At 54.9% G+C, this 22883-nt stretch overlaps 1 protein-coding gene across 1 annotated transcript in view; it reads left to right on the top strand.

Annotated features, from left to right (window-relative positions):
* Cdh22 (cadherin 22) overlaps nucleotides 1–22883 on the top strand; it is a 66464-nt gene that overhangs the window by 13779 nt on the left and 29802 nt on the right. The window contains exons 3-5 of the mRNA XM_069989890.1: nucleotides 9730–9849; nucleotides 18402–18569; nucleotides 22068–22261. Of these exons, the coding sequence (XP_069845991.1) occupies nucleotides 9730–9849; nucleotides 18402–18569; nucleotides 22068–22261 (482 nt within the window). The remainder of the gene's footprint in view (nucleotides 1–9729; nucleotides 9850–18401; nucleotides 18570–22067; nucleotides 22262–22883) is intronic.

Raw genomic sequence — 22883 nt, 5'->3', positions numbered from 1 at the left:
AAAAACTACCTCACAATGGAGAGCAGGTTCCTCCCACAGCCACTGCAGTGGCCTGTCTGTCCTTTACTTCCTGTCCATCACTACTTCTCCCTCCCTGGGGCTCCAGCGTAGGGCTGGTCTCAATGTCCCCACTGAGCAGATGGGAATACTCAGGCCAAGAGGGAGGGAAAGATGCACCCAGTCCCTGGGAAGCCTGCGAATGCTCAGCGGCTGGGCTCCCCCCCGCCCCCTCTTGCCCCCCCTTCCTTCCCCCCCGGATTGTTAGAGGTACAAGGATCCTTAAATTTCACAGATAGGGACACTGGGGTCCAGGAGGGGCCGGGCTCATCCAAGGTCGCATGGATCGTGGGAGGCCCTGGCTCGAGTTCCAGCCGCACCTCCCTCTCCCAGCCCGCCAGCTCCCACATCACACTTAGAAGAAAGGAAGGCCGGGTGACTCAATTTGGACAAGCCGGGAGAACCCAAGAGGGAGAGGGAAGAGGCATAAATTAAATTAGTTTATTTCATTTGAGCAACTTTTTTGAAAGGGAAGCGGATCTGACAGCCGGGCACACGCAGGAACTCCGGGCTGCTTTGAAAATCAGTCACAATTACTGAGCCTCCTGATCCGGGCTGGGCAGGGCGGTGCGGACAAGCGGCAGTGGGGCCCAGCGGCCGGCAGATCAGAGGGAGCCTGGGCACGGCTCGGGACATGAAAGGCAGCCGTGCGCAAATTAAACCACTCAGAGCTTAAAAGGCGAAGGAAGTGGGGGGGGGGCGCTAGCTTCTAAGGAGGGGGCCCAGCCTCCCCGTGCCCACGCAACCTTGGGCCTGGCCCTGCCCTCCTTCTGAGAATGGAGGGGGTTCATTCAGGCCACAAATACTTATTGAGTGACTACTCTATGCCCCATGCCATTCCAGCCCCTTAGGAAGCCCCTCTATGACGACAGGGGGGAAATAAATGAGCAGATGGATGGCACCTGTGTGTGAAAGCTACGAACTCCTGGCCACGCTGCCTACTGTGGATCTCACTTGGAGAACTATAGAGCCAGAAAGAGAATGTTCCAGGCACAAGAAACTGCAAGTGCAAAGGCCCTGAGGTCCAGTGGGCTTGTCACATTTGTGGGCTAGCCAGGAGGTCACTGTGAAGAGGCGTGAACGAGGGGGAAGAGTATCTGAACACCTAAGAAGACAGACCAGCAGCCAGGAGGGGTGGCTCAGGCCTGTAATCTTAGCTACATGGGAGGCAGAGATCCATGGGAGGCCATAAAAGTTGAGAGACTATCTCAACCAATGACAAAGGAAAGCACAAATAGGAGGATCACAGTATCCAAGCTGGCCTGGGTTTAGAGAGAGAGATAACAACCAATGTAAAATGTCTGGCGGAATGACTCAAGGAGTAGAGTGCCAGATGAGCAAGCATGAAGCCCTGAGTTCAAACCCAAGTACTGTGGGGAAGGAAGGGAAGGAGGGGGGAAGAGAGAGGGAAAGAAGGGAAGGGAAAGGAATGGAGGGAGGGAGGGAGAGAAGGAGGGAGGGTAAAAAGGAGGAAGGGAAGGAAGGAAAGGAAGGAAGAGTAGCCAGGGAGAGATGAAGGAAGGAAGGGAAGGACAGAGAGGAAGGGAGGGAGGGAGGAAGAGCAGGGGGAAGGGGAGGGAGGGAGAGGAAGGAGAGGGAGGGAGAGGAAGAGGAGGGAGGGAGAGGAAGGAAGGCAGGGAAGGATGGAAGGCCAGTTAGTTCAAGAATCCCACAGGCCATGGCAGCCCTGGAGGATTTGTGTTGTAATCTGGGCGAGACAGGGTCTAAAGGAATGCCCTGGCTGCCGGGTGGGCGATGCTGGCTGCCCGGTAGGTGATGGCGCTGGGCAAGGTGGGAAGGAGGGGGGTGTGGAGGAGACGGGTAGTGGTGCAGAATGAAGGCCACCGGTGAAGGCGGGCAGCTGGCATCCAGCTGTTGATTGGGGTCCGGGAGGGCCTGGGATGCAGGAGTGCTGGCCCAGGAGACCAGAGAACTGGAAGGAATGACGCCGCCACGATGGAGGCAGAAAGCTCCAGGAAGACCACATTCCTTGAAGACAAAGAAAGAACAAGTAGCCCCCTGGGTGTGTTAGGTTGGATACACCTACTGGGAACTCTGGAGAGAGACGGGGCTAGAGACACGTTTCTGGAGGCCATCAGCCGGGAGAGAGAGGTTAGAGCTGGAGGCCAGCGGAGGAGAGCTGGCCTGGACCACCATTCCGAGGCGTCATGACGGGGCGGTAGACAGCGCGTTCCTCCTGCAGTGCTCCCATAGCTCTTGGGATCTCCCCACTTATTGATGCCAGCTGTGTACAAGCCCCTGTTCTCGGGCCTATTGAGGATACAGGAATGAGAGATTTAATTCAGTACACATTTATTAGCTGCTCCTTTATTCTAGGCACTGCCAAGGATTTAAAGATAAGTAATTGAATTAAATCCACCCATGTTTATTAGCACCCATGGTGTACAAGGCCTCCAGTGTACTGGGCTCTGTAGGGCTTACAGGGATGAGTCCCCTAGCTCCACCCCCAGTGGCCTTGGTGTAGAGACCCATTGAAGTAGAAAACTTAAAATAGCTGGTTCTGAGTCAGTGAATGCTGCTGCCCTGTGTGGGGTCTGGAAGGGAAGCAGGGCACTACCCCCATCCCAGAGGGCAGGAGTCACTTCCATCTGTGCCAGCGCTGATCGATTGGTAGTGGCTCTAGAGCTGTATGGTGGGATGGAAAGTGGCACTCAGGCTCAGCTGAAAGGAGTGCCATGATGGATTAATGATGTTTGTTTGGAGAAAGAGGGAAAATGTGGTGGCAATGAGGCCCTAGAACTGGCACTGCTGGACCGTGGGATTGGGGCTCCATGGACTGTGGGAATGGACAGGGATTGCTGCCACCGCCACTGCCACACGCTCGTGGGTCCCATTCCTTTGTGAGCAGCGTCTTTAATGGATGGGAAAAGCCTGTTTTGTAGTACAGCTTGGGACACTCACTAAATAATAGCTATCAGCCAACACTGCTTTCATAGAGCGATTTCCCTTTATCCCCGCAGTCCTGGGGAATGAGCAGGGCAGGTATTACTGTCCTCATTTTGCAGAGAAGGAAATAAATGCAATGAGAGGTAGAGAGGCTTGTCTGAAACACCACATTGAAAGCAGGAGAACCAGAACTAACCCAGGAGCTGGGGACTGGAGCCCCAGGGATGGGGCTCAGCCTCCAGGGTGTCCTTTTGGGGAGACAAATCCTTGCTCAGGACTTTCCAGCTGCGAACTCCCTTTCCCAGCCCTGAGTACACTTGGCCTCCCAAGGGACTCCCCTGAGCTAACTGCAGACACCCCTATTTTATAGCTAAAGAAACTGAGGCACAGGAGGGGAAGGTGAATGAAAAAAAAGGCAAAGCAGGCTGTCTGAGTCCTGAGTTCAGGACCTGGGGAGGGAGGGGAGATGGCAGAGAGGAAAGGAGAAGGTGGCAGAAGGCAGGGTGTGTCCCATGGGTGCCGTTCGGGAGAGAGCGGCAGCCGCGTGGGAGATTGTCCCGTCAGCAGCCAGAGAGAGTGTGGCTGAGCAGCCCGCAGGCCCAAGCCAGGAATCAATCGCTGGCCTCTGCAGAGACAACTTCTAAAGATGTTTTTAATTAAAGTCCAGGAAGATCTATATGTGCAATATCTCCTTGCCTAGCAACAGCACTGGCTCTCACTCCCCCGGCCGGGGAGGGATAAATGGGATAGGAGTTCCTGGGGGGGGGGGGGGGAGCAGAGGCCCTGGCCTTAGGGGCAGGGAAGAACATGCCCACTCCTCCCCCCTCCCCATCAACAAAACCATTCAGTGCCAGGCCCTGTGCCCCCGTGGCACTGGGGTGCAGAGCCACCTTCTTGCCCTTGGGGTGCGTAGCAGGCATTCTGTGGGTGCTGAGTAAGTGATGAGCTAAGTTATAAGCAACGAGGTTTACTTTCTGTCACCAAAAGAAGGGGGCTCTGCAGGTACTTAGAAGGTTGCTGTCCCGAGCAAGCAAGGCCACTAGACTAAATCACAGGGGGCTGTGGAAGTGAGGTGCGGGCAGAGAGCCGGCAGGCTCCACATGGGATGATAGAAGAGTTGGGGTGTCACCTTTCTGCTCTGCATCTCTACTCCCACTGTTCCCTCTTACTTCAGACATTTGTGTCTCTGTTCATCTTCTCCGAGTCTGTGACTACACTTCCCCCCTTTCCCCTCCCACATTCTACCCCTAGGCCGCTCTGCTCTGCTTTCCCACCTCGCCCCTCTGTGTCACAGCCTCTGTCACCTGTCTCTGGCCCTGCCACCTCTTGGCAGGCACATCCAGCATCCCCTGTGGGTCATCCATCTACATTAGGCCCCCTTACCTGGCAGGGCAGCCGGAAGCGAGGTCAAGCCCAGCCCAGCAGCCATATTATAAGTGATGATTGAAGAGGAAGCTGAGGGGAGGGAGGGAGGAGGAGGAGTCTGAGAAGGGGGGGGTGTTTCCTGTGTTTTCTGAGCATTCCCAGGGACTCGACAAGTGGTTTTTAATTTTTAATGGAAAGCACTCTGTGCAGCGCCAGCAGCAGCAGGGGGCGGGACTCATTTTTTTATTTTTATAAATGTTTGAGAAGCTAAATGTGAGTCGAGGGTATCCCCGAACGCAGCGGGGCAGCCAGGAGGTAGAGAAGAAGCAGGATGATAATAATTACCATCATCTTCATAATAAGGACCCTTGATCACCTTGGAGGAAGGCTGTGTTCTTTTCTGATGGGTTTCATCCCTTTCCTCTCATTCGGGGGTCTTCCACATCTTGGGGAGCAGAGGAGATAAAGCGTTATCTCCGTTTACCAGAAGAATAGACCAAACCCCATCTGCTGGGGGTGTTCCTGCAGCCAGCACAGGCTGGAATGAGAGTCTGTCACCATCACCACCATCATCGTCCTCCTCCTCCTCCTCCTCCTCCTCCTCCTCATCATCATCATCATGGAGCTCCGCCCACGCTGAAGGCGGACCCACCTGTGGCCTCAGGTGTCCCTGGCAAAGAACCGGTGTTTGGAGACAAGTCAGGACACCGGGTCCAGTTCTGCTCCAGGTTAAGGTGTGTCAGAGCTGGGCAGATCCACGGGAGATGAGGGGAGTAGAGGAGCCCGCTGCCTCTGCTGCTGGTGCCCAGGGGGTGTAGGCCAAGGATGCAACCCAAGAGCCTCCCGAGCATACAGAGAAGGGGAGCAGTAAGCCCCCTTGGATATCCACCACACACCCAAAGGCCCAGGACTTTCTCTTGGTTTTGGTGGGACTAGAGTTGAATTCCAATTTTCACACTTACTAGACAGGCGCTCTACCACTTGAACCATGCCTCCAGCCATCAACTGCCTCTTAAACTGGGTAATCCTCATAGTGTCTCAGAGACTCATAGTGGGCCACTCAAATACTCCTTCCTGAAGGCCAGACAGGTGGGAAGACTTCACTGATGGTACAGGGTGAGGATGGATGTGGTAGGACTTTTTCCTTTTCTTTTCTTTTCTTTTTTCTTTTTGTAGTACAGTCAGTGATGTTGGAACTGAGGGTCCTAAGCTTGCTAGACAGATGCTCTGCCATTTGAGCCATCCCCCCCTGCCCTTTTATTTCAGTTATTTTTAGATAGAGTCTCAAGTTTTTGCCTAGACTGGGCTTCAGATCACAGTCCTCCTATTTGTGCCTCCTACGTAGCTGGGATTGCAGCTGGCTTTGGGACTAGGATCTTAAAGCCCACCTTGGAAGTGGGAGGGACATCTCCTCTCAGGAGACTGCCGGAAGGAGCTCTGGAGTCCAGGTGGCATGCGGTGTACTTACTGTCGTCTCCTGGTGTGACCTCAGGTCAGAATCTTTCCCTACTTTTTCCTGATGATGTGACTTTGGAAAGTCCTTGAGCACCCCCCACCCCCACCCTGCCCCACAACTCGGTTTCCTCGTCCATTTCCCAGGGGGCCAGGTCCAGGCATGTGTTCCTAGCCCGGAAGACGTGCCAGACTCACTGGAGCTTAAATAAGCTCCCTTGCCTGGGCTCCATCCCATGAGTCCTGTTTAATCGGCCTGGGACGGGCTCAGCAGCTGTTTCATTTTAAAGCTCCCAGGAGACCCATGCCACAGGACCAGGTGGAGCAGCACTGGTTTTCCTGCTCTCCCAGGAGCAGCCTTTGCAAATGTAACCTCCCCCAGGGAGGCCCTGGGGTCCCGGGTCCTCATAACCCAGAGTGAGGGGACCAGCACTGCCCATGCCGGTCTGGACTGCAGAAGTGCTGCACGGAAGCACAGAGAACCCTACTTCTTACAGCGCGACTGTGGCAAGTCTGGCTTTGAACCTGGGCACTTAGCCAAGGCTCTGCCCTTGGTGCTGAACTCGGCCATCTATAATTTGAGTTCTCACAGGTTCCCAAGAGGGAAGTGAGGCGCAAAGACGTTCACTATTTGACCCAGCCTCTGTGTGATGGTACTGGAGTTTGAACTCCGAGGCCTTGTACTTACTAGATCGGTGCTCTCCCACTGGAGCCACATCCCCAGTCCTTTTTGCATTAGTTATTGGTTTTGGATGGAGCCTCAGATTTATCAGCCTGGCCTGAATCTTGATTCGGCTATATTTGTGCTTCCCAAATTGCTGAGATGCCAGACATGGGCCACCACATCCAACTGTGGACTGACATGGGGTCTTGATAACCTTTGGCCTAGGCTGGCCTCAATCCTGTGGGCTTCTGCCTCTCAAGTAGCTGGGATTATAGACATGAGCCACTGTGCCCAGCCGTTAAGTAGAAATCTTATTAGGGCTTAATGCAAGCCTTTCTTGGGTAAATTCCACAAGATAATACATGTAAAGGGCTTACATCATTGTGTCTAGCACAAAGTAGTTATTCGATAAGTATAATCTGTGCTTATCATTATTATTGGACAGTAATATATAGTCATGGCTTTCAGCTTGCAAGAGTCACATATTGATTTTGAAAGTCTTGTGGGCCAGCCAGGAGCAGATTGGTGGCTTGAAATTGGACCATCATGAGGGTGTTTACACCAACACTGTAAAGTGTGACACCCCCCCCAATGTGTCAGAGTTACTGTGCAGTCCAAATGGGCATGGGAGATATAGCACATTGTAACTTTGTCAACTGCTAAACCTGCCAAAGCTGACCTGAAAGGTGGCCTTAGAACCACCACAAACCTGGCACCCCTTTGTCTTCCGGTTCTGGGGAGCTGCTGCTGGCTGGAGCAGATGGGAGGGGTGTGTGGCAGGGCCACCCTACAACCCTACGCCAGCCCCACGTGCGGGCATTAACTGTAATGGCTGCAATAAAGAATCCCGGATTGGGGAGATGACTCCAGCATCCCTGAGGGAGTCCCTGGGATGCAGCCAGGGAGAGAGGAGGGGGGTGATTGGGGCTTAGCCATGTCCCAAGGGAGTCACTCAGCCCAGCACTGTGACTTGCAAATGCAGGGGAGGGAGGGAGGAAATCAGCAAGGGGGAGACGCTGGCTTCCTCATCGCAGTTACAACTGTCGCCGTTTATTCTCGGTGCCATTGTGAGCCTGACGCCTTGTGTAGTTTCTCTCACCAAGCCCTGTGAGCGAGACACCGTGCCTTGCCATGCCGTGACAGACAAGCACGCGCTGCCACCCGAGACAACAGCCACCTGCGCTTATTGGGTTCTTAGAGAGGGCCAGGCGTGTCCTTGGTGCTGAATGCAGAAATCTATTTGAATTCTCCAGGCCATCTCAGGATCTCGGTAGCACTGTCACCTTCATTTCTCAAATGAAGAGGCTGAGGCGCAGAGGGGCTCTGTGATGTGCCCAAGGTCAAGTCTGTAATAAGCCACAGTGCTTGTGACTCCCTACACCAGGCCACCTTCAAAGTGACTGTTGCCTGTGTGGACACTGGAACCCCCAAAGCGCTGCGCTTTGTCAGCATTGGCATTGCAGACCTGGGTTCAAATCCTGCCATGTTCTCAGCTAAGTCTCTCCCTCATCTGGAATATTAGAGAAGCCACTGGGCATTCCTGAGATGTTTCTAGAGTAGAGAGGATTGTGTGTGTGTGTGTGTGTGTGTGTCTGTGTGTGTGTGTGTGTCTGTGTGTGTGTGTGTGTGTGTGTGTGTGTGTGTGTGTGTGTGTTGGCCACTATCCCTTAGCCTTTTTTTTTTTTTTTTTTTGCTCAAGGCTAGTGCTCTCACTTGCCATTTCCAGCTTTCTGGTGGTTAATTGGAGATAAGAGACTCACGAATGTCACTACCCAGGCTTTCTTCAAACTACGATCCTCAGATCTCAGCCTCCTGGGTAGCTAGAATTACAACTGTGACTGGAGCCTGCCTTGAATGGATGGATTTAAGAGCCAGTGACTCCCATACGCAGTGGATGCTCAACAAAGTTCCTGCCTTTCCCTTCTTTGTGCAGCCGTGGGGGCAGCTGGGGCAGTTCCCTGGGCCCTGAGCAGAAGTCCCTGGTGCCAGCAACAGGGAGGGGGGCCTGCTCCCCCTCTTCTAGCTTCTGACTCCAGCCGAGGAGCTGGAGCTGCCAGAGAGGCGCATTGCAGGGCCAGCCTAGGAGGTTCCGGCTGGGAGGGGGACCCAGAGAGGAAAATGAGGAATGCAAAGGAGTGAAAAAATAAATACATGTGTCTGTCTGGAATGATGGAGAGCCCCAGGCTGGAGGCGGGAGAGGCGGGCGGTGGGCTGGGCTTAGCAGAACTGCTGCAGTAGCACTTCCACACTCACTCATTAGCCACGCAGTGAACTGGCCTCACCTCCCAGCAAGCTGTTCTGTGAGCCCCGACAGTTTCAGCCCAGCCCCGGAGGGCACCTCCCGGAAGCAAGGGTCTCCCTCTCCTCCTTTGGGTCATACCCTGAGCTCTCTGGATCGTCCACCTCCCTTTTCTGTCTGGAAAGATTTGGGTGGCCCATAAGGCTCTGCCGGCCCCTCCACCAGATCCCTCCCCCACTCAGGCCAGCCTCACGTCCCAAGCCCTGCTTTCGTCAAATTGAACATGATGTCAAATTAGAGCCATCTCTGGGACAGGCCGAGAGAAGCTCCCGGTTTAATGAGGCAGCGTCGAAAATCAATAACTTAATTGCCGCTGTTTGATGGACTTTTATCCAATTTATACTCTCCCCGGCAGCCTACGTGCAGTGCATGAGAAGTGTGTGTGTGTGTGTGTGTGTGTGTGTGTGTGTGTGTGCGCGCGCGCGCGCCCGCGCCCAGAGGGGGCTGTCTGGGCACCAGGAGGAGGGGTGAGCAGGAACCCGGGCCCACAGCCAACTACTTTTCAGAGGCAAAGCCGGGATGGACGCGGCCCTCTGGCCGTCCCTTCTGCCACAGAGGGGCAGGGAGACCAGCCCCGGAGGACCGCAGAGGGGCTGCAGCGGGGAGGGTCCTGTGGGCTTTCCAGCCAGGCCTCTCACGCTGACCTGAACTTGCTCGGGATGGCTGCCATCCCCCCTCTGCTCATGTCCCTCACCCCTGACCGAGGACTAGAACCATCCCCATCGGACCAAGAGGAAAGCAAGGTGCAGAGCCACTGCCTTTCCTTGCCAGAGAGCCCCACAGCTGGGAAGCCCGCGAGAGATGTGCACCCGAGTCCTCGCAGGGGCCGGGTCAGGAAACAGGCTGGGGCCGAGCCGGGGGCTGGGGGGGGGGTGCGTGGAGCCGCGCGGGTGTCCACGGTCCCGGGTCCCGGTTTCCCCCGGGTGCGGAGGACGGAACTCCGAGCTCCAGATGACCACTGTCCCGCTTGGTCCCCCGGGCCCAGGCACGTCAGTGATGCAGGTGATAGCCTCGGATGCGGACGACCCCACCTACGGCAGCAGCGCCCGCCTGGTGTACAGCGTGCTGGACGGCGAGCACCACTTCACCGTGGACCCCAAGACCGGTGAGGGGCGGGGCCCAGCGGGGGGCGGGGCCTGGTGGGGTGGGACTGAGCCAATGACATGTGGCGGGACCCTCGGGGTGGGCGGGGCCACACAAGAGGTCTAGCGCCAAGCAGTCATCTTGGGTTCCAGGAGACCCTAGGGTTGCGGGGAGGGAGGGGAGGCGGGCAGGAAGAGGGAAGACTGAAGAAGGGAAAATAAAGAAATAAATGAGCTGGGTACCGATGGCTCACACCTGTAATCCTAGCTACTCAGGAGGCTGAGATCTGAGGACCACGGTTCGAAGCCAGCCCGGGCAGGAAAGTCTTGTGAGACTCTTACCTCCAATAAATCACCAGAAAACCAGAAGTGGGGCTGTGACACAAAGTGGTAGAGTGCCAGCTTTGAGCAAAAGAGCTCAGGGACAGAGCCAAGGCTCCGAGTTCAAGCCGCACAATCAACAACAACAACAACCAAAAGAGATGTGAAGGTGCCCCTGTAAGACCAGCAGAAAGCCAAAGGAGGCCGAAGGCAGCAGCTCTGTAAGGTCCTCAGAAGTCTGAACTAATAACTCCTTTGTCCTTGGCACTCAACTTAGGCAGGCCTGCCATGCTTGTGGGTCACGAGTGTCAGTTTGGGGTGTGCACCTTTCCAGCAAGCTAGGAAGCTGTCCCTGCATGGATGTGTTTAAGGTTCTGATAGAAAGATGGACACTTAGGAACCATTTTTTGCTTAAGCCCCACACCTACACACATAACCACCCTCAAACAGCGGCGCAGCCCTCACCCACCCCACTTCACTCACTCTGAGGTTAGAGCCTGCCTACTCTGAGGAGCCCCTTGGGAGAGCGCCAGAACATAGAATGAAGAGACGGAAGCTCAGAGAGATGGGGTGACTCATTGGGGGTCACACAGCTGAGAGCGTTACTGGCTCCAGCTGGCTCTCATTGCTGCAGAGACAGGATGAAGAGGAGACACCAGACACCACAGAACATTATTATTATTTTTTAAACGCCGTCATGAAGCTCACAGGACCATGGGAACCGGGGCAGGCATTCACCTGGGTAATTAGGATGTAAGGCTTTCTCTCTGGAGGCCTCAGCAGGCATCTGTAAAGAATAAGCTGGTAGCCAGGCGCTGGTGGCTCACACCTGTCATCCTAACTACTCAGGAGACTGAGAGCTGAGGATTGTGGTTCAAAGCCAGCCCAGGCAGGAAAGCCCATGAGACTCATACCGCCAACTAGCCACCAGAAAACCGGATATGACACTGTGACTCAAAGCGGTAGAGTGCTATCCTTGAGCAAAAGAGCTGAAGGACAGTGCCCAGGCCCTGAGTTCAAGCCCCATGACCAACAACTAAAAAGAAAAATAGGTGTCAAGCAAGGGCTAGGGATGTAGATCATGTGGCAGAGCACCGAACTAGTAAGTGCAAAGGGGCTTGAGTTCAAACCTCAGCCCACCAGTGTTGGCCAGACAGGGATTTCAGAGACAGGCATCCCCATCAGAGGGCACGGTTCAGGCTGAAACAGCCTGAGGCTAGAGAAATGCCTGCAACATGAAGGGAAATGGGGTGCATGGAAGATGACGGGGAGGACCAGCAGGGCCAGGCGGGGCTGGCATAAACATGCCAGGAGGTCAGTTTTTAGCCCAAGGGTGATGGAGAAGAGTGTGGATGGGCTGGGTTTGTGTGTTTGTTTTCTTTGGGAAGGAAGTGGGAGGCTGTCCGTCTATCTGCAGTTATAAGTGTGTTCTCTTGCACATGACTTTTTCATTCATTTCACCTCCTTGCAAAAAATAATGCATTTTAGAAAACATTCAAACATGAAATAAATGTTAAGAGAAAGCATCCCCCCACCACACACACACACACACACACACACACAACCCCAGGAGTAGTGCAGTCCCAGAGATGCCCCCTGGTGTGCATGCATCCTGTGAGGTCCTGGGAATTTATTTGTTTGAAAAAAATATGTAGTCATTCCTTTTGTTTTTTTTTTTTTAAGGAATAGTACATTCCAAGGTTCCAAATTCAAAAAAGTTCAAATGAGTATTAGTGTATTAGTGTTAGAATATTAGCATTAGAGTATTAGTAGTTATTCTTCCTCTCTCCCCTTCATCCCCCACCCCACCATCCAGTCTGCAAGCCACCCAGGCTGTGTCCCCACGGCAACCAACGTTAATTTCCCTGTGGATCTTTCCAGAGCAGTTCTCTGCATGTACAAGAAAATCAGGCACATGTATTTTGTTTTATTTTTCTCACAGAAATGGTAGCTATAAACACACACTATATACATACCTGGCTTTTCCCCCACCCCTTTCCTTAACAATACATCTGGAAGATTATTCTGTATCAGTTCAGCAAGACTTTTCTCATTCTTTTACTTAATACCTGTTATGGATACACTAAAATGTATTTCACCAGTCCCCTACTGATGGACACTTAGGCTGGTTCCAATCTTTGTGCTAAAATGAACCACGCTACAGTGAATAGCCTCGTGCATACATCATTTTGTGCTAGTGGAAGTCTGCGGGGTAATTTTCAAGAATGGAAACGCTGGGTCACAGAGCTTGTGCGTTTGGAGTCTGGATAGACGATGCTGAAAGGTACCGGATTCCACCCCTGTGAGCTTCGGGTGAGTGTTTGCTCCCCCCTCTCACCCCGCTCCCCGCCCTTGCCAACACGGCGCGTTCATTGATGGCTTCTAAGCAGGGAAGTGACATGCACAGGTTTTCATTTTAACAAGATCCCTGGGGCAGCTGCTACAGGCTTGGCTTGGAGACAGGAATTGGAGACCAGAGGTTGTGGAGCTCGGAGTGGCCAGCACGGAGCCCCGAGGACAAAACCCTAAACCTGCACCCTTTCTCAACATCCATTTGGACTCCTTAACTGCCTGTGTAGTTAAAAGGCCATGGATGATATAGAATCAGGAATGAGTGTGTGGAGACTGAGGAGAGAGGAGAGGGGATACAATGGGTTTCTGCAGTAGCAAATAATGCAGACCAGGGGCCTCAAAGTTAGAAGCCCTGATTCTTCCCTCAGCCTAGTCCTCCCACCGAAACAGGGGGAGAAGGGTGGGTTACAAAAGCTATCTAGAAGCTGAGCGTCAGAGAAGGGGCTCCACGCTATAATGAGAGGAGAGAAGCAAAGGAAACGTCTAGAACTTCCAGCTGGGCAATGAAGAGAGAGAGAGAGAGAGAGAGACAGAGAGAGAGAGAGAGAGAGTGTGTGTGTGTGTGTATGTGTGTGTGTGTAGTGGTGTTTGAACTCAGGACCTGGGCGCTATCCCTTAGCTTTTTTTTTTTTTTTTTCTCAAGCTGGCACTTTATCACTTGCGGCACACCTCTACTTCTGGCTTTTTGGTGCTTAATTGGAGATAAGATTCCACAGATTTGCCTGCCTGGGCTGGCTTTGAACTGTAATCCTTAGATCTCAGCCTCCTGAGTAGTTGGTGTGAGCCAACCATGCCCAGCTAAGAATGGCCTTTAATGTGCACAAGGAGAGTTCATTCATTCAGCTACTAATTGAGCACCTGCAATGTTGCTGGCTGTGTTCTAGACACTGGGAAGATAGCACAGACACGTTCTAGTATGCCCCTGTCAGGTTCTTATTAAAGAAAGGGATGCAGAAAATAAGCATATAAAAATACGCCAAATCAAAGCATTGCGCCAAGTAGTAGTGCATGCCAAGAAGACGTGTAAAATGGAATGAAGGAGAGACTTGGATTAAAAAATCAGGGCAGGCTTTTCTGGGGAGGTGACCTTGGGTCCCAAATGAAGTGAGGCCGTGAGCCACGGGGACGTCTGGGGAAGGCCACACAGGCAAAGGGAACACAAAGTGTGTAATGCTTAGCCCTGAACTTGTTATAAGGGGAAGACAAGGGTGGCGATGATGAGATTTTCACCTATCCAGGCAGGTGAGGCAGGGACTTTGGAGTGGACAAGGAGAAGAAGAGGAGAAGGAGCAGAAAAGAAGGAATGCAGAACGGAAAGGCCAGGATTGGGTCTTGGGAGGTGGCAAGGGTGGGAAGATAGAGATCAGACTCACGGAGAGCCAAGAAGGCATCTAGCTCCTACAGAGGCCAAGAGGACACGCAGACAGCCCGAGAGCCCTGAAGAGGAGGAACTGCTCCCAGGCACCACACGAGGCGATGAAGGGGTTCACATGGGGGTCTCAGTTCTAGGGCCCTCAACTTCTGGATGGAAAAGGATCCTTCCTTGACATTTCCCAAGAAGAGGCTGATTTTCCCTCCCCTCGCCAGAGCCACCCTGGTACCATTCCCAGCTCCAGCTCCATTCCCCAGCTAGGAATATTCCGCTGCTGCGGGTCTATATTTAGCAGCTGCTAGAGGTACAGTCTGTTCTCACTGTGCAGAGAGCAGGGAGCCGAGCCGCATGGAGACCGGGGAGGAAGGCGTGAGGAAGGGAGGGGGCGGGCCGATGTGGGGCCCCAGTGCCAGAGGAGGAATTAACTCGTGTGTTTTAAAGGCCAGGCCTGCCAGCAAGCCCTCCCCCCTACAGGGGAGACAGGGATGGCATTTGCTGGCTAATGAGGTGTCACCCGGGCTCCAGGGCCCCTCCTGTCACATTCAGAGGTGGGCAGCAAGGATAACAGCTGGACCTGGGGGGCACTGGGTGAAGTCAAGGCTGCAGGGGGCCGTGGCCAGGTTGTAATTACCAGCCCCAGCCTACCACCACCCTTTAAGGAGCAGAAAGACACAGAGACTTCAAGATCGCCGCTGCAAATTCTCCACTGGGTCAGAGACATCCTTTAGAGCAGGAGAGGAAGAAGCTGACATTTTGTGGAGCACTTGCTCGATCCTGAGGGGAAGGTGACCACGAGTTGGACTTGGCTACTGCCCTCACAGAGCTTTTGTTCCAGCAGAGAAGCCAGAAACAAATAGGCCACTGCACCGGGCCAACCAGACAGTCCAAATGCCCTTTGGACATTTTGTGCCAGGCCCTTTAGATCCTCTGGGGAACAAGAATAGAGTGACTCCTCCCCCAATGCCCCACCTGACTGTGGGACTTGTTTATGGGCGTGTCCAACTCAGGGCTTGAAGAAGGAGGTCAACAAGCTGTCTCCCAGATGTGACACCCGCTGCTGGATGTTTTTTCTCATCGAACCCCTCAATAGGCCCTCCCCAAGTGGGTGACCCCACTTTAGAGAATGGGAAACAGAGGCTCAGGAAGACTCCAGGCCTTGCCCATGGTGAGGTGGCATGGAAACGGAGAAGATCCAGAACCTGTATCTTCCTGACTTCTCCCCCTGCTCACACGTGACTCTTGAAACACCAGAGGCCCTCTGTGCACAATGAATGCATGCATGAATGAATGAATTTGCAACTGTTTGAAGAACAACTCCATAGACTTGTACCTCACATTCCCCCCCCCCCAGGAATGCAATAGCATCTACCATGTTTTTCTGGCACCAGGCAATAGAATGAGGAAGGGGACGGAGGGGAGAACCGATTTTCCGCCCCTGTGGCAGCCTTTTCCTACCCTGTCTCTAGCTAACTGTGGAGGCTGTTTCCAAAACCCCTGCAGACAGACAAATCGTGGATGCTCAGGCCTTGTAGATAAAACGGCGTATTTGCACATAATTACACACATCCTTGCGTATATGTTAAATCATTTTCAGATTACTTATAATACCTAGTGTAAAGTAAACGTTATATAAATAGTTGTTACACTCTGTCTTTCAGGGAATAACGACAAGAAAAGAAATCTACACATGCTCAGTTCAGATGCTTTTTTTTCTTTCTTTTTATTTTGAAGTACTGGGGTTGGGAGCTCAGGGCTTTGTGCATGCCAGGCAGTGCTCTACCACTTGAGCCATGCCTTCAGTCTTTTTCCTGAGTGTTTGCAGTCTGCCCTTGGTTGAATCAGAGCAAGTATACTTAAGATACAGAGTGCCAACTGTGGTGTGGCTTTGCTTCTCCCAGAAAAAGAGGCGGTGTTAGCTGGGCATCGGTGGCTCATGCCTGTAATCCTAGCTGCTCAGGAGGCTGAGATCTGAGGATCCCGGTTCCAAGCCAGCCTGTGCAGAAAGTTCATGAGATTCTTATCTCAAATAAACTATGCAGAAACCCAGAAGTGGTGCTGTGGCTCAAGTGGTAGAGTGCCTTGAACACAAAGAGGCTCAGAGACAGTACCCAGGCTCTGAGTTCAAGCCTCAGGACAGGGTGGGGAGAGAGGGGAGGGGAAGGGAAAGAGGGAGAAGGAGAGGGAGAGGTAGTATTCCTTTCCCCTCCTCTTGAATCTGGGTTGGACTGTGGTTCACTTTGGCCTGTAGAATGTAGCAGAATAATGTTCTGCAAATTTGAGATTAGACCTTAAAGGGCTTGGCAGCTTTCACTTGTGCTGTCCTGGATTTGCATGTAGTAAGGCCAGCCTGCAAGCAATGCAAGAGGCCAGCTGCCAGGCATGTGGATGAGGCCATCTCGGACCTTCCAGGCCCCCTTGATCTTCTAGTTAAATGCAGCCGCACGAGCGTGCCCAGATAGAACCAAGAGAGGAACAGCTCAGCCAACTGGATTTCTGTGTCACTTATCAATGGCTACATAACAAACCACTGCAAATTTAGTGGCTCAGCCCAGCAACAGTCTATTATGGTGACAATGCTGTAGGCTTGGCTGGGCAGTGATTCTGTGGGCATTGCTTGGGGGTGCTGACTCATCCGGGGACAGCTGGTGTGACCAGACCTGCCTCTCTGTGGCCTCTCCTCCTGGGGGGCAGGGGGGCGGGTCTCAGGATTCCAGAAGATCAAGCCCCGGAACAGGAGGGCTTGTCCAGCCTTTGCTTTGGTCATTGCTGCTCGATGTCCAGTCAGTCCAAACAAGGCACATCCCAGGGCCAGAGTCAGTATGGAAAGGAATGCTCTAAGGTTGCAGCCGCTGAACACCTGGCCCGTTGGAAGTTATCACCATAGCTACCCACAACAAGAAGTGACCCAGGTCAGGTAGAAGGGCCTCTTGAGTCCCACCTCATTGACAGCCAGAGATGATTCCTGAACCACGGTCTACAGAGATGGCATGACCACTCTCCAACAGAGAAGAGCTTAATATCCCTAGACCTCCAGAGGTGGAAGGGACGGGGACTTCACAGGGGGGGGGGGAGCCACAGAGGCCCTCACTCTTCTGCAAGGGCAGAGCCTTGTTTGTCCTTGAATCCCCACTGAGAGCTGGGGCTCCTGCCAGGCTTCTGGTGGCCAAGCCCACAGCACAGTGGCTTCTAATGCGACCACAGGACCACTTCATTCAGGGTGGCTCTGGACCCAAAGTGGCTCAGAGCCACGGCAGCAGAGTGCACAGGAAGGACCCAATGAACCTCTGCTTGTGTCCCTGCCCTTGCACCGCCAGCCTGGTGGCACTGCCCCTGCCCTCCCTCTCTCCCCCTCCTCCCCCGCTCCCCTCCAGTCATCTGGGTACTGTTGGGCCTGCCCCTCCTTCTCCTACTCTCCTTTTCTCTTCAAATCTCCGTCCGCGTTGGTCTCTCTCTTCCTGCCTCTTCTGTATTCCCCTCTGACTTTATTTCTTCCTGTAGTTCTCTCCATTACACACACACACACACACACCATATACTGTAAATATCACACACACTAACCCCCCCCAACACACCCTCCATACTGCCATTCCTCTTGGTCCATTGCCTTTATTGGAATCTGGGGGACAGGCTGGGGACATCAGGCCTCGGAGCCTGGGCTTTATGGGGCACGTCGCAGGTCTGCTGGTGCATGGCTTCTTCACCTGGTGCGCAGGCCCCAGGCTCTGCCTGCCACCACCTGTGCAGGGCAGGTTGCAGGGGTGTGGGCAGAGGCTCCGAATGCCTCATCAACCCTCTCCACCCCCTGGGTCTGTTCTCTTGGCTGGGGGAGGGGGACAGCAAGAAGCCTGGCCTTCCCTCTGCAGCGGCCTCTCACTTCTGCAGCTGTCCCCACTCAGGGAGTGGCCTGGGGATTGTCTGCCCAGCCCGTCACTGGCCCTGGCCAGAGAAGAGAGTGTAGACCCTTGCACTGGGAATCCGTGGAGAGGATGCACGTGAATAAGTGTGTGGATTCGTTCGTGACTTTGCATGCATTCTTACACGTGGTCCACCCATGTCCACCTGATGTGCAGGGGAAATGAGAACACGGGATTTGCCTGGAGTGGCTTGGGTAATACCCACCCCACTGCTGCCCGGTTTTCTAGTGGTTAATTGGAGAAAAGAGTCTCACAGACTTTCCTGCCTGTGGTGGCTTGGAAATGTGATCCTCAGATCTCAGCCTCTTGAGTAGCTAGGATTACAGATGTGAGCCACCGGCGCCCAGCTCCACGGGCCTCTTCTTAGGAAACAGAACAATCTGTTGTTTTGTGTTGGTGTTGCGTGTTTATGTGCAAGCATGTTTGAGGTGTATGTGTTGGGTGTGGGTCTGTCGCTATGTAGAGGTGTGTGTGTGTGTGTGTGTAGACAGTGTGCAGCCTGAGCGTGAGTGGGTATGCGGTGGTCCCCGTGACCCTGAGTTCTCCCCTGAACCCCAAGCATCCCCCCTGAGCCGCAGGTCGGCCAGGCTCACCCACTCCCCCCACTCGCCCGCAGGCGTGATCCGCACCGCCGTGCCGGACCTGGACCGCGAGAGCCAGGAGCGCTACGAGGTGGTGATCCAGGCCACAGACATGGCGGGCCAGCTGGGCGGCCTCTCGGGCTCCACCACCGTCACCATTGTGGTCACCGATGTCAACGACAACCCGCCCCGCTTCCCCCAGAGTGAGTGAGGCCTCCGCTGAGCCAGCCAGCCTGCGCCTACTGGCCTTCCCCCCCAGGGGCCCCCCCACCTCAGGCGCCCCATCTAGAGCCCCCAATCTCCACACACCTGCCCACCCCCACCTACCTGCCCATCCCCCCCAGCATCTCCACCCACCTGCCCATCCCCCCCAGCATCTCCACCCACCTGCCCATACCCCCCCAGCATCTCCACCCACCTGCCCATACCCCCCCAGCATCTCCACCCACCTGCCCATACCCCCCCAGCATCTCCACCCACCTGCCCATCCCCCCAGTATCTCCACCCACCTGCCCATCCCCCCAGCATCTCCATCCACCTGCCCACCTCCACCCACCTGCCCATCCCCCCAGCATCTCCACCCACCTGCCCATACCCCCCCAGCATCTCCACCCACCTGCCCACCTCCACCCACCTGCCCATCCCCCCAGCATCTCCACCCACCTGCCCATACCCTCCACAGCATCTCCACCCACCTGCCCATACCCCCCAGCATCTCTACCCACCTGCCCACCTCCACCCACCTGCCCATCCCTCCAGCATCTCCACCCACCTGCCCATCCCCCCAGCATCTCCACCCACCTGCCCATACCCTCCACAGCATCTCCACCCACCTGCCCATACCCCCCAGCATCTCTACCCACCTGCCCACCTCCACCCACCTGCCCATCCCTCCAGCATCTCCACCCACCTGCCCATCCCCCCAGCATCTCCACCCACCTGCCCATCCCCCCAGCATCTCCACCCACCTGCCCATACCCCCCAGCATCTCCACCCACCTGCCCACCTCCACCCACCTGCCCATCCCCCCAGCATCTCCACCCACCTGCCCATCCCCCCAGCATCTCCACCCACCTGCCCATCCCCCCCAGCATCTCTACCCACCTGCCCACCTCCACCCACCTGCCCATCCCCCCAGCATCTCCACCCACCTGCCCACCCCCACCCACCTGCCCATCCCCCCCAGCATCTCCACCCACCTGCCCATACCCTCCACAGCATCTCCACCCATCTGCCCTCCCTCAACCCATGCACCCTGCGCCCTGCACGGGAAGCCCCAGCCTGGGCTCACCTGTGTGCACTCCCCCCTGTGCAAGTACTGAGGCTTGAACACAGGGCATGGTGCTTGTCACTTGGTTTTTCCTCTCAAGATTGGCACTCTACCACTTGAGCCACAGCTCTACCTCTTGCTTGGTTTTTGGCTTGTTAATGGAAGGTAAGAGTCTCACAGACTTTGCTCCTCTGGGCTGGCTTCATATTGTGATCCTCAGATCTTGGCCTCCTCGGTAGCTAGGCTTCCAGGCGTGAGCCACCCAGCGCCAGTCTCCAAACGGACTCTCCAAGCCTCGGGGGAGCGCAGCCCCTCCGCCCCTCGCCAGCTGCCCTCAGAGGTCAGCGCACCTGCACGCGTGCGTCTCCCACCCCGCCTGTCTCTCTGGCTCTTGGCCGTGCTACGCAGCCCAAGCCCGCCCAAGGCAGGTGCTGGAGATGGGCCCTGGGGTTGTGGGGGGAGCCAAGCAGCCGCCACCCCCAGGCAAAAGGTCACTGGTGGTTGATCCTGGGGACACCGAGTCTGGGGACAGATGGCCCCTTTCCCTTCTGAGTCTGAGGGTGGAGGTCTGCACCTCCAGGCATCTCCAGGCCCTCTAGGCCCAGCTATAGGGAAGCCAGAAGCTGGCAGAGACTAAATGCCGCCACCGGGAGCACCTGATCCCTATCGGGAGAGTCATTACTTGAGGTCGGCTGCCCTCACATCAGCCCCCACCACAGGGGACTGACCCCCACGAGATAAGAAATCCCTGAGCTGAGCATCTCAGCCAGACAGGACAGGCCTCCAAAAGCCTGCCACCAGGCCCTGGGGCTGGGACCCTGGCCCCCTCCGCCAGCCTCATCCCTCCATCTAAACAGGCTACCCGGAATTGTCCCCAGAGGGGCCCCACAGGCTCTGAGCTGAGATAGGGTGGGGACAGAGAGGAAGGGCTGGGGCTCAAGAAGACTCCTTCTCCCCTTCTCTTCCCTTTCCTCCCTTCCCATCCCTTCCCTCCTCTCCCCTCCCTGCCCTCCATCCCATCTTTCTTTTCTCCCTCCTTCCATCCCTTCTCTATTTCTTTCTCTCATCAATATTGGAGGGTTTTTTTTAAATTAGTTCTTCAGCCTTTGTTAAATTATTTATGTATTTATTAGCCATACTTGAGGTTGAACTCAGGTCCTCATACTTGCTGGGCAGGTGCTTTACCACTGAGTCATGCCTACAGCCCCAGGATTGGGGTTTGAACTCAGGACCTCACACCTGCTAGGCAGTGCTTTACCTCTGAGCCATGCCTACAGCCCCCGTATTGGGTTTGAACTCAGGACCTTGCGCTTGCCAAGCAGGCACTCTACCATGGGTATCATGCCTTTCTACTCTGATTGTTTTTAAAATAGCATCTCATGGTGTGCTTGGGCTAGCCTGGCCTGTGATCCTCCTATTTACATTTCCTCAGCAGCTGGGATGACAGCTGTGCACCACTGTGGCCCACCTTTTCATTGGCTGCGCTGGTGGTCAAGTAAACTTTTTGCCCCAGTTGGTTGCAACTCCCCATCTGCACCTCCTGCTTCTCCCTGCTTCTCCCTGCCAGCTATGTGACTATCTTTATGTTCTTCAAACATAGCAGGCGTTACACCTACCCCAGGACCTTTATACCTGCTGTTCAGTCTAGCATGTTCTTCCTATCTGTGTGACTCACTCCTTCTCCTCCCTGACATGTACAGAAATGTCACCTTCTCCATGAGCCCTCCCCCCTTTTCTTTGCATATCTGAGGACCACACCCCAGGCCTTTGCTTGCTAGGCAATGCCTACAGAAGCCCTGGAGAGGCCATCCTTGATCAGCCTATTTTAAGCGCACAGCGCGGTCCGCAGAAGCCCGCCGGGTCCCTGCTCTGTTTTTCTCCCAAGTGCCAAGCCCCCATCCACACAGGACAGGTGCACTGCATTCCGTCCTGCTGTGACCTCAGCCCCATTCGCTTCCTGTTGGGGTGACAGGTGGGACTTGGTTCCCGTCAGGGGACGTCGGAGGTGTGGGGCACACACAGGGACGCGGCATCCCCGCGGCGGGGGTGGGGAGGTGGGCGGGCCGCTGGCCCGTTCACTGCAGTCCGCCCTGTCTCCTGAGCGTCCACGCGGCTCTGCACTGAGCACTTCGCAAGCAGCACCTGCTGTGCGGGTTGCCAAGGCAACGCAGCTGCAGGGCAGTGCCCTACTTGCTCCCACTCTTCAGGTGGGGAAACCGAGGCTCAGGGTCACGGGGCCCCAGCTGGCTCCAAAGCTGGAGGGAAACCGAGGGCCAAATCAGTGAGCAAGTTCTGCAGCAGACTGGCCGCCCCTCACAGCCCCTGCCAGCCTGCGCAGGAGACCCCGGGGTCCGGGCAGCCTTCCTCCCTACCCCAGCACTGGCAGACGGGTGGGGCTGCTCCACCCCTGCCCGTGGCCTGTCCCCCACAGAGATGTACCAGTTCAGCATCCAGGAGTCTGCCCCCGTCGGCACGGCCGTGGGGCGTGTGAAGGCGGAGGACTCGGACGTGGGCGAGAATACGGACATGACCTACCATCTCAAGGAGGAGAGCGGCAGTGGCGGGGATGCGTTCAAGGTCACCACGGACAGCGACACGCAGGAAGCCATCCTCCTAGTGCAGAAGGTAGGTTGCCTGGGAAGGGGGGTGGGGGGGAAACAGGACCAAGGAGGCCTCTGGAGTTTCCAGGCATCCACTCACTGCACCCCAGGGGTTCAGTCTCTCTAGATCTAGGACCAATCTGGGAAAGCACCATATCATTCCCACGTTATGAAAGAGGATATGAAGCACAGAGAGGTCAAGTGACTTATGTGAGTTTGCACAGCTACTTGTCTGAGACAAGATTCATTCCAGATGTGAATTCACATTCTTCAAAACAACAAAAGCGCTACTTCATCCCCATTCCAGAGTCTTGGTACTCATTACTTCCTTTAATCTTTGTGTCTTCTGGGGAAGACAAGTCACGGTGCTCATTTTTTATGAGTGAAAAAGGTAAAGGGGCTTGACCAAGTCACACCTATACGGGACAGAGCCAGGATTTGAACTTACGTCTGGTGTCTCCAAATCTCTTTCTTTCCTGAGTCTGACAAGCCTCCTGGCCCACCAGCTGGTGTGGGAACCAGAGGCTGAATCTGCAGATTCGTTGAGCTCAGGGAGCAGAGACAGAGATCACATAGAGAAGCAAAATCCATCTTGCAGAAGGTGGCAAGTCAGGGCTGGGCAGGTCTTGGAGACTCAAGCCCACTCC

Source organism: Dipodomys merriami, unplaced genomic scaffold, assembly GCF_024711535.1.
Source record: "Dipodomys merriami isolate MVZ:Mamm:240054 unplaced genomic scaffold, mDipMer1.0.p SCAF_39, whole genome shotgun sequence".
Lineage (NCBI taxonomy): Eukaryota > Metazoa > Chordata > Mammalia > Rodentia > Heteromyidae > Dipodomys > Dipodomys merriami.
This window is presented reverse-complemented; position numbering and strand designations above follow the sequence as displayed.